Source organism: Molossus molossus, unplaced genomic scaffold (genome assembly GCF_014108415.1).
Source record: "Molossus molossus isolate mMolMol1 unplaced genomic scaffold, mMolMol1.p scaffold_m16_p_10, whole genome shotgun sequence".
NCBI classification, from domain to species: domain Eukaryota; kingdom Metazoa; phylum Chordata; class Mammalia; order Chiroptera; family Molossidae; genus Molossus; species Molossus molossus.
Window position 1 is genome coordinate 108,446,041 of NW_023425345.1, and position 15,838 is coordinate 108,461,878.

At 38.4% G+C, this 15,838-nt stretch overlaps 1 protein-coding gene across 7 annotated transcripts in view; it reads left to right on the forward strand.

Moving 5' to 3' along the window:
- The window catches only part of ZDHHC20 (zinc finger DHHC-type palmitoyltransferase 20), an 85,067-nt gene that overhangs the window by 42,495 nt on the left and 26,734 nt on the right, over positions 1–15,838 (forward strand). For 5 of the 7 annotated variants that reach the window (XM_036250907.1, XM_036250906.1, XM_036250912.1 and 2 more), the window contains 4 exons: positions 2–34; positions 624–744; positions 8,637–8,672; positions 12,265–12,397. In XM_036250907.1, coding sequence (XP_036106800.1) covers positions 2–34; positions 624–744; positions 8,637–8,672; positions 12,265–12,397 — 323 coding nt within the window. The remainder of the gene's footprint in view (position 1; positions 35–623; positions 745–8,636; positions 8,673–12,264; positions 12,398–15,838) is intronic. The other 2 variants (XM_036250909.1, XM_036250908.1) reach the window with 1 other exon arrangement.

Genomic DNA, 15,838 nt, shown 5'->3' on the forward strand with positions numbered 1-15,838 from the left:
GGTGTATTCTTAAGATGGATCATCACTGTCCTTGGTATGTATAAAAATATAAGAAGTCACATATAGGGGTGGAGAGGTGGGAAGGAGAGAAAATTTTTAAGGTCAGTTTAATTATACACAGCAAGATTGATCTTATTAGATACAGATGTCGATATGTATGTATATATGTACATGTTTATGTTAAATGTTTTTCTTTAAAAATATATTTTGATATTATTAATCTAAATAATTATATATTAAGAATTAACATTAAAATTCCAAATTTCTTGCAGAATTTTTTAAAACTACATATTAACAATTCAGATATTGCTCCCTACTTCCCAAATGACCCATTTCCAAGTAATAAGTTTTTCGAAATGTTTTATTTATTATTATTGTTATTATGTTAAAAAGAACATACAGTTTACCATCTTAACTATTTCTGAGTTCAGTTTAGTAGTGTTAAGGATGTTCACATTGTGCAACCAGTCTTCAGAACTTTTTCATCTTGCAAAACTGAAACTCTATACCCATTAAACAACTTCTCATTTCCCTTCCCCAAGCCCTTGGCAAACATTCTAGCTTTTGTTTCTCTGAGTTTGATTTGTCTTATTTTTACAGTGTGACTTTCTTTGTTCTTCTAGGGTGAATAACTGTGTGGGATTTTCTAATTACAAATTCTTCCTGCTGTTTTTATTGTATTCCCTGTTATATTGCCTTTTTGTGTCTACAACAGTTTTACAGTACTTTATAAAATTTTGGACGGTAAGTCTTTTTTTATCTTAAAACACATATTTAAGACTTTTTAAGATGCTCTCTTCATAAAGAATTTATTCTTTATTACAAGTAGAGATGCTTTGTTTTAATTTTACTGGTTAGATTTTACAAAGGATCAGAGAGCAAACAAGGATAATGTTTACCCTTATTTACATGTTTATTTGTAAGTAAATGAATATTAAACAGGATATAACGAGCTTGTTTTTTTAAATATGTTTTTATTGAAACTTTAGAGAGAGGTAGAAACATCAATGAGAGAGAACATCGATTGGCTGCCTCCTGCATGCCCCCTACTGGGGATTGAACCCGCAACCTGGACATATGCCCTGATCAAGAATTGAACGGGGACCTCTCAGTCCACTGAGCCACACCGATCGGGCAGTATAATGAGTTTCTTTTTAGTGATCCAAACTGTTTTCAGCCACACTCTAATAATAGACATACCAATTTTAGGGAAGTAATTGCTTTTATTTGAGTTAATGAAACTTATTGCAGTTTCACAGTAATGAAAGTGATATTTCTAGGCCTAGGTAATCACTAATGTCTTTCCTGTCTCTATAGACATTAATCCTGTTTCTGTATGAGTTGCAAATGTTTTTTTCATATTTTCATTTTATATCTTATAACCCTGTTTATCAAATCAAAGTTTTATACTTTAAAGCAATACTTTTTCTACTTCTGATTGTATGGTTTTTTGAAATGTATTGATTTTTTTTTCTTTTTTCTTTTTTTTAGAAGAAGGGAGAGGGAGAGAAAGAGAAACATTTATGAAAGAACATTGATTGGCTGCCTTCTGCTGCCCTCTACTGGGGGTCAAGCCCACAACCCAGGCATATGCCCTAACTGGGAATTGAACAGGTGACCTCTTGGTGCATGGGAAGATGTTCAATCCACTGAGCCACACTAGCTGGGCTGGTATTTTAAATTTAAAAGCAATACTTTTTATGTTTGATTTCTGGCTTTAGTTTGTTTGCTATAAATTTATGCAAATATTTACCTATGTTTTCTATTGGAATTTCTGTTGTTTCTGTTTTCACATTTAAACCTTTGATTTCGAAGGGGGGATTATTGTGGTTAAAAAGTACTTTTCTGTTTACTCTTCCTAAAAACCCTATGAAGGTGTTTTATTTTTATTTATTTATTTTTTTATCCTCACCTGAGGACATTTTTCCATTTTTTTGTTCAGATAGAGTGGGAGGGAGAGAGCGAGAGAGAGAAACATCGATGTGAAAGGGACACATCGAGTGGCTGCCACCTGCACAAACCAACCAGGGCCGAGGACAAACTGCAACTGAGGTACATGCCCTTAGCGGGAACCGAACCCGGGTCTCTCCAGACCGCAGGCCGATGCTCTAACCGCTGAGCCAAACCAACCAGGGCAAAACCCAATGAAGGTGTTTTAAAGTGTAGGTTTTATTGTTATTCAGGTAATAGTGAAGCCAACAGATGAGGAAATAATTACCATTGAAGAGATATTTGTCACTCACAGTTCCCAACTGAGGAGACATGCCTTACCATGCTTTGCCACATGGAGGAGCACTGGGGTCATCCAGAAAGCAGAAGGGGCAAGCCCAGAGCCTTTAATGTGGTTTCTGTATGAAAGGCAAGGCCAGGCAGCGTAAGCAGATTTAGGATTAGCTAGTTTGAATAATTCGGTAGTCTCTGGGCATACAGGCTGTTCCTGGTTGTCTGGTACTTAACTCTGGAATGATTAGGGCAGTGGAATATTGCCTCCTGGAGTGTAAGAATCAGGCAGAGGGTTTGGTTTGGAATTTGGGCTCTGAATTGGTAATAGTTTGTATATGAGAAATATACATTCCTTGCTGTCTCTTAAGAATTGGGTAGCCCTGGAAGGGGCAGTCTCTTCCGAGTCATCAAGGCCCCAGAACACATCAAGAACACAGAAAATAAGAAAGTATAGTTATTCCAATTTTTAGAGTTGGAAAATGAGGATGGAGAAGTTGAGTAACTATCTAAGGTCACATATTAAATAGTGTCAGAAGCCAGAATTTTAACTGAGATCTGTCTATTCCAACATTCAGATACTCACCACTATGATTTGCTTAGTTATAGTTGGGAAGAACATAATTAAAGCCTCAAGCCATAAAACACAATTATGTTTTCAGGAAATATCTAATCCATTTTGGAAGGAGTTTATTTAAAACATCATTAGTTCCTGGCTGGTGTGGCTCAGTGGATTGACAGTCATCTCTTGGACTGGGAGGTCCTGGGTTGGGGCGTATGCCCAGGTTTCAGGATCAATCCCAGTGGGGGGGGTACAGGAGGCAGCCAGTAGATGTTTGTCTCTCACATCAATGTTTCTATCTCATTCTTCCTTCTCTTCTCTCTAAAAAAATCAATAAAAACATATTTTTAAAAAAACATCATTATATCTATCTATATCTATATATATATACACACACACACACATATATACATATAAATTTTTTTTTTTTAATCCTCACCTGAGGATATTTTTACATTTATCTCCAGACAGAGTGAGAGGGGGAGAGAGAGAGAAACATCGATGTGAGAGAGACACATTGACTGGTTGCCACCTGCATAACCCCAACCTGGGCCAGGGACGAACCACAACTGAGGTACATGCCATTGGCCGGAATTGATCCTGGGACTCTCTGGTCCTCAGGCTGACACTCTAACTGCTGAGCCAAACCGGCCAAGGCAACATCATTAGATTTTTAAAGTTTGGGTATTTAAAACCAGGGGATGCTGGCATTGCCTTTGTGCATGTTAGAAAAGAGCACCCCATTTCTGTGTGGTCTTAGCCTAATGAATTTTGGCCTCTATTGTTGCCTGACCTTGGTATCTTTGTTCAGTTTACAACCTACTTAACCACACCCAGTGGCCCTATTTAAAGGAAGAGGATTCAGTGCCAGATGAATGAAATTCAAATGATAGAATTTCACATTTCTTTATTAGAAACTTCACTGTTTGCATGTAATGACTTATTAATTAAAGAATCACTATTTATTAACTTTTTTAGATTAATCATGGTAAGGAAAGATTAGTAAACTTCAATCTACCTTTTCCTTCACTTATTCAACAAATATTTATTCAGCATCTGTAGTGTGCCAGTCATTATTCTAGGTACTTGGGATATATCAGTGAACAAAACAAAGACTTGTGTTTTTGAAATTTACTTTCGAGAAGAGGGAGTCAAACAATAAGCATAATAAATAAATAAATTATGTTATATATTTGAAAGTAAATGCTGTGAAAGAAAACAAAGCTAGTGTAAGGGGTTTGGTAAGTGTGAGAGAGCAGATTAGGCGCAGCTGCAGCACTGAACAGTGGGCAGGTAGGCCTCACTAAGAAGCTGTGAGCAAAGACAGAAGTTAGTGGGTAGCTGAAAAAACATTTATGCACCTAGCACAGGAACACCTAAATAGATAAAGCAAATATTAACAGGCTTAAATGGAGAGATAGCCCTAGGTAGTGTGGCTTAGTTGGTTGGGCATCATCCCATGCACCAAAGGGTCACTGGTTCGATTCCTGGTTGGCATATACTCGGATTGCTGGCTCGATCCCCAGTAGGGGGGCATGCAGGATACAGCCAATCAATGTTTCTCTCACATTGATATTTCTCTCTCTCTTCTCCCTTCCTCTCTCTCTAAAAAATCAGTAAAAAACCACATTAAAAAGAATAAATAAATAAAAAGGAGTTATAGACAGCAATACAATAATAGTAGGGTACTTTAATACCCCATTTTCATCAGTGGATATAGGTCATCCAAACAAAAAAAATCAATAAAGAAACATCTGCCTCAAATGACACATTAGTCCAAATGTACTTAACAGACATGTACTGAACACCACATCAGAAAGCCACAAAATACACATTCTTCTTAAGCACACATGGAACATTCTTATTTCAGGATAGATATCTGGTTAGTCTACTAAATAAGTCTCAGTAAATTTAAGAAGACTTAAGTCTCAATAAATTTAATAAGATTTAAATCATGCAAAGCATTTTTTCCAACCACAGTGGTAAGAAACTAGAAGTCATTTACTAGAAAAAAAAAACAGAAAAATTCACAAATGTGGACATAACATGGTAGTAAACAACCAATGGCATTAAGAACATATCAAAAAATATCTTGGGACAAATGAAAATGGAAGTACAAACACCAAAACTTATGGAACTCAGCAAAAGCAGTTCATAGAGGGAAGTTCTTAGCAGTAAATGCCTATGTTAAGAAATAAGAAAGATCTCAAGCAACCCAACTTCATACCTCAAAGAACTAGAAAAAGAACATGAAGCCTAAAGTCAGCCGGAGGAAGGAAATAACAAAGATCAGAGCAGAAATAAAGGAAATAGGCTTAAAAAGACAACAGAAAAGCCCTGCGGTGTGGCTCAGTGGTTGAGCATCCACCCTTGCACTAAGAGGTTTGATTGCCAGTCAGGGCACATGCCCAGGTTTTGGGCCCGATCCCCAGTGGGGGGCATGCAAGAGGTGGCCAATCGATGTTCTCTCTTGTCGATGTTTATATCTCTCTCCCTTCCTCTCTCTCTAAAGTCAATAAAGAAAGGGGAAAAAAAGATAATAGAAAAGATAAGTGATCAAGAACTGTTTTTTTTGTAAAGAGAAACAAAATAGACAAACCTTTAGACTCACCAAGAATAAAAGGGAGGACTCAAATAAATAAAATAAAAAATGAAAGAGGAGCACTGGCTGATTTGGCTCAGCAGTTAGTGTCGGCCTGCATATCGAAGGGTCGTGGGTTTGATTCTGATCAAGAGCACATACCTGGGTTGCAGGTTCGATCCTCAGCAGGAATCAACCAGTGGATGTGTCTCACATCAGTCTCTCTCTCCACCCCCTCCCCCTCTCCCCTCTCTCTCTCCCTTAATGAAAAAATATCCTCAGGTGAGGATTAACAAAAAAAGAAAGAAAGAAACTATTATGAACAATTATATGCCAAGAATTAGACAACCTAACCAAAAAAAAAATATATATATATATATATGTATATGTATATATATATAAAAGAAACTATTATGAAGAATTATATGCCAAGAATTAGACAGCCTAGAAAAATAGATAAATTCTTAGAAATGCACAGCCTTCCAACATTGAATCATGATGAAATAGAAAATCAGAACAGACTAGTTACTAGTAAGGTGATTAAAATGGTCACCAAAAACCTCCCAACACTAAAATCCAGGACTAGATGGCTTCAGCCAGTGGTCCTTCTCAAACTTTGCCAATAAATGAAATAAGAGGAAACAGTTCCAAACTCACTTTATGAGGCCAGCATTACCCTAACAGAAACCAGACAAGGTCATTACAAGAAAATAAGATTACATGCTAAAATCCTTGGTGAACATAGATACAAAAATCCTGAACAGAATAATTGCAAACTGAATAAAAGACTCATACACCATGATCAAGTGGGATTTATTCCAGGGATGCAAGGATGTTTCACCATCTACAAGTTGATCATTATGATACACAACATTAACAAAATGAAGGATAAAAATCATATGTTCATCTCAGTAGATTCAGAAAAAGCATTTGACAAAATTCAACATCTGTGTATAAAACTCTCAAAAAAGTGGGTATAGAGGGAACATATCACACCATAATAAAAGCCATATATGTCAAGTGCATGGCTAACATCCTCACCTGTTAAAAGCTGAGAGCTTTTTCTCTAAGAACAAGACAAGGATGCTCACTCTTTTATTCAACGTAATATTGGAAGTCCTAGCCAGATCTGTTAGGCAAGATAAAGAAATAAAGACATTGATATTAGAAAGGAAAAAGTAAAACTATCTATTTGCAGATGACATGGTATTATATATAGAAAGCACTAAAGACTCTACCAAAAAACTTAAAATTAACAAATTCAGTAAAGTTGTAGGATACAAAAATCAATACAGAAAAAGCAGTTGTTTTAAAAAAAATGTTGTTATGGATTTTTTAGAGAGGAAGGAAGGGAGAGAGAGAGAGAGAAACATCTATCGGCTGCCTCCTGCACACCCCCTACTGGGGATCAAGCCAGCAACCCAGATGTGTGCCCTGACCAGGAATGGAACCAGGACCTCTCAGTCCATGGGACGATGCTCAGTCCACTGAGCCACACCGACTGGGCTCAGTTGCATTTCTGTATATTAATAAATGATCAGAAAGAGAACTTAAGAAAACATTCCCATTTACAATTGTATCACAAAGAATAAAATACCTAGGAATAAATTTAACCAAGGAGGTAAAAGACCTGTTACTCTGAAAACTATGAAACATTGATGACAGCATTTGAAGAAGACACAAATAAATGGAAAGATAGTGAGTGCTCATGGATAGGAAGAATTAATATTGTTAATATGTTCATACTACCAAACATAATCTACAGATTCAGTCCCTCTCAGAGTGCCAATGGCATTTTCCACAGAAATAACCCCGAAATTTGTGTGGGGTGGGGGTTGGGGACAGTAGAAGGAGACTTGCCTTGGGGTGGTGAATACAATACAACATACAGTATTATAGGATTGTACACCTGAAATATATAATTTTATTAACCACTGTCACCCCCAATGAATTCAATAAAAAAGAAAACAAAATAGAGCTACCATACAGCCCAGCAATTCCACTTCTGGAAATATAGTCAAAGGAAACAAAATAGCATCTCAGAGAGGTATCTGTACCTCCACGTTCACAACAGCATTATTTACAACAGCCCAAACATGGAAACAACCCCAGTGTCTGTCAACAGATGAATGGATAAATAAGGTGTAGTATCTGTTTACAGTGGAATATTAATTCAGCCATAAAAAGGGCAATCCTGCCATTTGGGACAACATGGATGGACCTTGAAGTTATTTGTGTAAGTGAAATAAGTAAAGAAAAAGACAAATGCTGTATGATCTCACATGTAAATATTAAAACAGCTCATAGATTGGTGGCTGTCAGATGTAGGGGTTGGGGAATGGGTGAAATGGGTGAAGGTAGTAAAAGTAAAATCCTGGAGATAAAATGTACACCATTGTTACTACAGTTAATAAGGATGTTTGAAAGCTGCTAACATTAGATCTTAAAAGTGCTCATCACAAGAAAAATAATTGTGATCACGTGAGGTGACAGATGTTAACTATACTTTCTGTGGTGATCATTTCACAGTATATACAAAATCAAATCGTTATGTCGTGCATCTGACACCAATAAAATGTTATGTCAGTTATATCTCAACTAAGGAAAAGAAAAGTGATCAGACCTAAGTAAGAAGGTGATGTTTGAGCAAAGACTTGAAGGGAGTTTAGGGATATCTGAAAGAACATTTCAGATAGAGGAAAAGATCCAAAATTAGGAGTGTCCCTGCCAGGTTTGAGCAGCAGTAAGGAGGCTGGAGGGGATGAGCAAGAGTGAGACTAATGGGAAGTCCTGGATGGGCCCCCAAAATAAAGAGCCTTGGAAAGTGTTTTGAGAATTGTAGCTTCTACTCAGTGAAATGGGAACAGAGCAGTGAGGTGATCTGACTTGTAAAGGATCACTCTGCTATGCGGACACTAGACCAGATGAGCAAGTGACAGCCTCCTAAAAGGCTATTGGAGGTGATAAAAAATAGATCTGGATTTTATAAACTACTAATCAGAAGTTTCTTTAAAAGCTATTTGTTAAGTTTTTAAAATTTTATTCTACCCGAGATACAAATCTCTTTTAAAAACTGAGTGGAAAAGTGTGTAAAGTGTACCTGAAGTGTGATTGAAGAGATAAATGTTCTTGTGTGTTTTGTGGCTTTTGAGATGTTGATGACTTTAGAGAGCATCATCTTAGTGTTCCTCAAAACAAAAGATTTATAAAATTAATATTCAGGAAAATTTTATATAAAAATTGGTTTCTTAACATTGTCTCTATTTGTACAAGCTTTGCCACAGGAATTCTACAGAGAGTTGTCCAGAGGTAAAATACATTACTGCCATGACATTTTTGTCATCTCTTTTATGATGTCTATAGTGAATATATATAATATATGTATATTATATATATGTAACACTCATTTGCTTCACAAGATGGGGAGATAGGAGAATCACTTGATGTTTTTATTTTTGTAGCTAATTTGAGAGAGAGAGAGATAGACATCAATTTGTTTCACTTATTTATGCATTCATTGGTTCTTGTATGTGTTCTGACTGGGGATTGAATGCGTATCAGTACAATACTCTAACCAACTGAGCTACCTGGCCAGGGCCACTTGATGTATTTAAAAGGTATTGTGGCCCTGACTGGTTTGGCTCAGCAGTTAGAGCACCCATGGACCAAAGGGTCCCAGCTTCGATTCCAAGAGGTCAAAGGCACATACCTGGATTGCAGGTTCAATCCTGGGCCCCAGTCAGGGTTGTGCAGGGGCAGCCAATCGATGTGTCTCTCTCCCAAAGATGTTTCTCTCTCTCCCCCCATCACCCTCCCTCCCTTCCCCCTCTCTTCCTTCCACTCTATCTACATGTTAATGGGAAAATATCCTGGGGTGAGGATTAGCAAGAGAAAAGATTGTGGTTGCCCTGGTTTGTGTGACTTAGTTGGTTGGAGTGTTGTCCCCTACACCAAAAGGTGGGGAGTTCTGTTCCCAGTGGGGCACATTCGGGAGGCAACCTATTCATGTTTCTCTCTTCCCCCTCCCCCCTCCCTCTTTCTAAAATCAGTAAAAATAAAAGGATAAAAAGGTATTATTGTTACTCTAGGAGAGAAGAGAAAAAGATGAATAACAGAATTATATAGTGCTTAAAACCTTCCTTTTTTAGCCTGTAAGCTTTTTATCAAGCAGGACCACTTATGTTTTAGTAGCTTCCCTGATTTCCCTATATGGATTCATTTTAAGAGCTAACACTTTTAAAAGCTTTATTCTTTGCCCAGTCGGTGTGGCTCAGTGGATTGAGCGTGTCATCCCATGGACTGAGAGGTCCCAGTTTGATTCCTGATCAGGGCATGTGCCCCAGTTTTGGGCTCGATACCCTGTAGGGGGCGCGCAGGAGGCAGCTGATCAATGTTTCTCTCACACATCAATGTTTCTCTCCCTTACTCTGTCTCTAAAAAATCAATAAAAACATTTTTTTAAAAAGAACCTATTTTAAAAGCTTTCTTCTCCTACCAATAGATACTAATTTCTTCTAGGTTAAGACTTTGCATCTATTAAAATGAATATAGCCATAAGAATGGGTAATTGAGGTACATATATTCTTTCCGATTGGTGTTTCAGGCTTCTTAGAGTATATTCCTAGAAGTGGGATCACTGGGTCAAATGGCAGTTCGATTTTTAATTTTTTGAGGAAACACCATAGTGTTTTCCATAGTGGCTGTACCAGTCTGCATTCCCACCAGCAGTGTACTAGAGTCCCCTTTTCTCCACACCCTCGCCAACACTTGTTTGATGATTTGTTGATGGTGGCCATTCTGACAGGTGTGAGGTGATACCTCATTGTTGTTTTAATTTGCATCTCTCTGGTGATTAGTGACAGTGAACATTTTTTTCATATGTCTTTTGGCCATTTGTATGTCCTGTTTGGAGAGGTGTCTAGCTCCTCTGTCCATTTTTTAGTTGGATTCTTTGTCTTCCTTTTGTTAAGTTGTATGAGTACTCTATATATTTTGGAAATTAGCCGCTTATCTGATGTATCATTGGCAGTTATGCTCTCCTATAGTGTGGGTTGCCTTTCCATTTTGATGTTTGTATATTTTGCTGTGCAGAAGCTTTTTAATTTGATCCCTATGTACATAGCAGCACTATTTACAATTGCTAAGATCTGGAAACAGCCCAAGTGTCTATCAATAGATGAGTGGATAAAAAAACTGTGGTGCATGTACACAATGGAGTACTATGCAGCTGTAAGAAAGAAAGATCTTTTACCCTTTGAGAAAACGTAGAGGGACCTTAAGAGTATTATGCTTAGTGAAATAAGCTAGTCAGAGAAAGACAACTATCACATGATCTTATTTATTTGTGGAATATAAGAATAAGGTGGGCTGATGAATGAAATAGACCCAGAGACATGGAAGTGGGGTACAGACTGACAAACCTCAGAAGAGGTGGATATGGGGGAGGGAAGAGATAAACCACAGAACTTACACGCATGTATGTGTAAACAAGGACATAGACAATAATACTGGGGGGTGGTGTGGGTTTGGGAGGAGGATGTCAATGGGGAAAAAAAGGAGAAATGTCTGTAACAAAAATAAAAAAAGAAAAGAATGGGTAATTGAGAAACTGTATTTACTCATACCTTGTGTTAAATTCATTTAGCAAAATTGCTATTTACTCGAAAAGGTACTTTAGGAATTGAGCAAGGATTTAAAAGGTAGGAATGGAAGCAGCTGAGAGGATGGGCATATTTGTAGTGTTGTTCCAGGAATAGAAATTAGAGAAATACAAAATCTGTCAAAAATAATTTCTGGTAAGCAGCATGTGTAATTAAAACAAACATATACTGTAGCACTGATGGGGAAATGCTCCTATATCCTGGATGTTGAGGGTGAAAGTTTATACATAATGCTGAAAGTACAAAAGAAAAATGTTGGGTAAAGAGTCCATCTTTTGCCCGGCCAGTGTGGCTCTGTGGTTGAGTGTCGACCCACGCACCAAGAGGTCACAGGTTCAGTTCCCAGTCAGGGCACATGCCCAGGTTGTGGGCCCAATTCCCAGTAGGGGGCACGCAGGAGGCAGCCAATTGATGTTCTCTCTCATTGATGTTTCTGTCTCTTCCTCTCTCTCTAAAAAGCAATAAAGAAAAATTTTATTACTGAAAGTATTGCTAAAATTTGTAAATGTTTAATAGCTTTTTTTTTAAATATGTTTTTATTTATTTTTTTAGAGAGAGAAGAAAGAAAAGGAGAGTTAGAAACATTGATCAGCTGCCTCCTGCGCATCTCCTACTGGGGATCAAGCCTGCAACCCTAGCCTGTGTCCTAACCAGGAATTGAACCAGTGACCTCTTGGGGCATGGGTCAGTGCTCAATCCACTAATCTATACTGACTGGGCTAAGAGAAAATTTTTTTTTATCTTAGCCCAGCCAGTATAGATTAGTTTTTTGTTCAGGTACAGTGGGAGGGGGAGAGAGAGAGAGAGAGAGAGAGAGAGAGAGAGAGAGAGAGAGAGAGAGAGAGAGAGAAACATCGATGTGAAAGGGACACATCGAGTGGCTGCCACCCACACGACCAACCAGGGCTGGGGACAAAATGCAACCGAGGCACGCATCCTTAGCGGGAACCGAACCCGGGTCTCTCGGAACTGCAGGCCGATGCTCTAACCGCTGAGCCAAACTGGCCAGGGCTAAGAGCAATTTTTAAATTTGCTCTGATTATATGTAAGCATGCTCCTTTGATGATACCAATTTTCTGTTTCCAAAAATGTTTTTGGACACAATATCTAATTTATTTTATTACTCGTCATATCTGGCAAATTTTTGGTGGATTCAACAATCTTTAGGAAAACCAAATAATAAAGAGTACATTCTAGAGGCTGACTGTCTTCAAAATTAACACTTCTTTTTCTTTCCTCAGAACGAACTCACAGATACACGTGCCAAATTCCACGTGCTTTTTCTTTTTTTTGTATCTACAATGTTCTTCGTCAGCGTCCTGTCACTGTTTAGCTATCACTGCTGGCTAGTTGGGAAAAATAAAACAACAATAGGTAAGTAGATCAAAATAATTTATATTTGCACTGGCCAGTTTGGCTCAGTGGTTAGAGCGTCAATCGGCCACCAAAGAGTCTAGGACACATACCTGGGTTGCAGGTTTGATTCCTCGGCCCTGTTGGGGTTGTGCGGAAGGCAACTAGTCGATGTGTCTCTCACATAGGTGTTTCTCTCCCTCTCTCCTTCTCTCCCTCCCTTCCACTCTTATCTAAAAAAAGTCATACAGTGATACCTCGGTTCTCGAACATAATTCGTTCCAGGAGGACGGTCGAGAACCAAATTGTTCGAGAACCGAAGCAATGAAACCCAATAGGAAATAATGGAAACTGGATTAATTCGTTCCAAGCCCCAGAAAATGCCTATTTACTGGCCTAATTTGTATATAATATGTAGAAAAACATAAGTCTCAACAAGAAATAAAAGTGTACAGTATGTCTAAGGGTTAAATTCAGTGTAAAGCGTGACTCTCTCCACAAAGCGTGACTCTCTCTCTGCACTCACACTGATGACGCGAGCAAGGCGCGCTGGGCCGAATGAACGCCATTCGGCTCAACTCGGCTCATCTCGGAAGTTCGAGTTCCAAATATTTGTTCGGATTCCAAGACAAAAGTTTCTCGAATCTCCTGGTCGAATACCGATTTGGTCGAAAGTCAAGGCGTTCGAGAACTGTGGTATCACTGTATTTAGTTAGGAAAATGACTACAAATGAATATGAAATCTAGAGAATGACATTAGATGATTAAAAAAGATGTAAAATAATTGTATGTGAAAATTCACTGTGATTGGACAGGAACAATGGTATATGTACATGTGAAGGTTCATTATTTTAAAGGTTGAAGAGGTAAGATGGAGTTTTTTATGTTTTTTAGTTGTGTATTGTATATAAAAGTAGAAAACCATATTTTATAATTGTTAAAGCCGTTTCCTGCATTTACAGTGTCTTCAAAAATTTATGAATGATGAATAGTAGATTTTCATGTTAATAAGGCAGTTTATTCTCAGATTGCTACACAATTTTCAAAATCCTTAATCACTTATTGTTTAGCTAAAACATAAGTTCTTTACTTTTTCCCCACAGTATTTCATGATTAAGGCTAAGCAGTAGTGTTTTTGACATGGTGAATTATTTCCATCTTTGTGTCAGTTGTTGAACCTAATGTATTGTATCACTAATATCAGCATTGCTCTTTTTTTTTTTTTTTTTATCCTCACCTGAGGACATTTTTTTCATTTTTTGTTCAGATAGAGTGGGGGAGAGAGAGAGAGAGAGAAACATCAACGTGAAAGGGACACATCGAGTGGCCACCTCTTGCATGACCCAACCAGGGTCGGGGACAAACTGCAACCAAGGTACGTACCCTTAGCGGGAACCCAACCCGGGTCTCTCTGGACCACGGGCCGACACACTAACCGCTGAGCCAAATCTGCCAGAGCAACATTGCTCATTTTTAAAAGTGAAACTATAGGGGAAGAATTCAGTAAGGTATTCAAATAATTGGACAAACATTTCAAAAATGAGGTGAGCGTTGGCATGTAAGCAGCACCACTGTGCTATAATTGAAATATTTAATTGTACCAAAATATAAAATAGGGATTTATTGCAATATTTCATAAGAAAGTTAAAGCCTTCCCTGCCGTGTGTCTGCTAGGTATATTAGAACAGATTTTAATAGAGAATGATGAAGGCATTTTAGGGAGACTTTTAGATACTTTGTTTTGGGTCATTTTAAACTTGTGTCCACCTGAGCCATGTAAGGAATGATGGGCTTCCAGAATGAAGGGCTCTGCGCGTTCCGCCTCAGCTCCCTCTTCACTGGTGGTCTCCTCAGCTGTGTTGTGCCTTCATCCCTTTTTTGTGTAAATTAACTCCTTTATATCCATTAATTGATGTATCCTCTTCATAGAATCTCCTGCCATTTTAATCAGAGATGACAAAGTGCAGCCTGCAGCCCAGCCAGTGTGGCTCAGTAGATTGAGCATCGTCCTATGGACTGAGAGGTCACTGGTTTTGTTCCTGGTCAGGACACATGCCCAGGTTGTGGGCTCCATCCCCGGTAGGGGGCGTGCAGGAGGCAGCCAATTGATATTTCTCCCTCACATGGATGTTTCTCTCTCTCCCTTCCTCTCTAAAAAATCAATAAAACAGCCCTGCCGGTTTGGCTCAGCGGTTAGAGCGTCAGCTTGCGGTCCAGAGAGACCCGGGTTTGGTTCCCCCTAAGGGCACATACCTCGGTTGCAGTTTGTCCCTGGCCCTGGTTGGGTCATGCGGGTGGCAGCCACTCAGTGTGTCCCTTTCATGTCGATGTTTCTCTCTCTCTCTCTTCCTCCTGCTCTATCTGAACAAAAAAAATGAAAAAATGTCCTCGGGTGAGGATTAAAAAAAAACAAAAAACCATCAATAAAATATATTTTTAAAAAATGTTTTAAAAAGGTGCAGCCTATATGCAAAGTCTAGCCCTTAAGATCTCCCACAATAGCTAAAAACACTTAGAGATTTTACACAGAAAAGTAGATTTTTTCTTTTCAAAACTGATGCATCTGGTATTGTGGGCCCCTTTTTCTACCTGGCCTCATTTAGTCAGAGCTAAGTAGTAACTGACTGCTTGAAGTGGGGTGTGAACACTAGTGTCCCCCAGTTCCCACCCATCCCAGGTTGTTCATTTCCCACCCAACCTGTCTGGGTATTTGAGAGGCCACTGTTTCCTAGGAAACTTATTGTTCCCTTTAAACAATCTTTTCCAAACTTATTTTTGGCCAGTGATTATAGTAAGAAATGCATCATTTTCTGTAATCTATGTGAGTAAAATAAGCAAAAATTTCACAAAATATTATTCAGCTCTACGCTGTGCAGTGTATGCTAATATTTTCTGTTCTAGTTCCTTAAATAATTCCGTGGTTACAAACCATTGAATTAATTTTACAGCCTATTTAGGTATTTTATCCTGAACTTTGAAAAAACATTACCCTAGCACAGTACTCCCTTCCAGCCTCACCATCCACTCCCCTGGGCATTGGCTGGTTCTCCACTGCTTCTTCAAAATTGTCTTTCTATCCTTAGAAGATATCTTAGTCTGTCCTTTGGGGTATCACCTTTACCCTTCTTCATAACTGTCATCTACATACCTTGAGATTATTTCTCCACCTTAAGAGTTTCTGTAGTCAAACTACTATCATCCCAAACAGGCAGGCTAGTCCCTTTGATTGTGGTAGCCAGTCATTCCCATAACTAAACACTGAACCTTTATGTCACTTGGAACTGAAGAGCCCTTTAAATATTCAACTTAAATTTCCATTCTTTGGCCATAGTCTTTGTCGTTCTAGCTCTCCCTTTGTTGGACTCCCAGTTTCTCGTTTAGATGGCTGAGTCCTCTGTTTCCCAGCACTTTTCTTCCATGTGCTTCTGTCCCTTCTGTTTCACTTTCACTTCCCACTCTTTT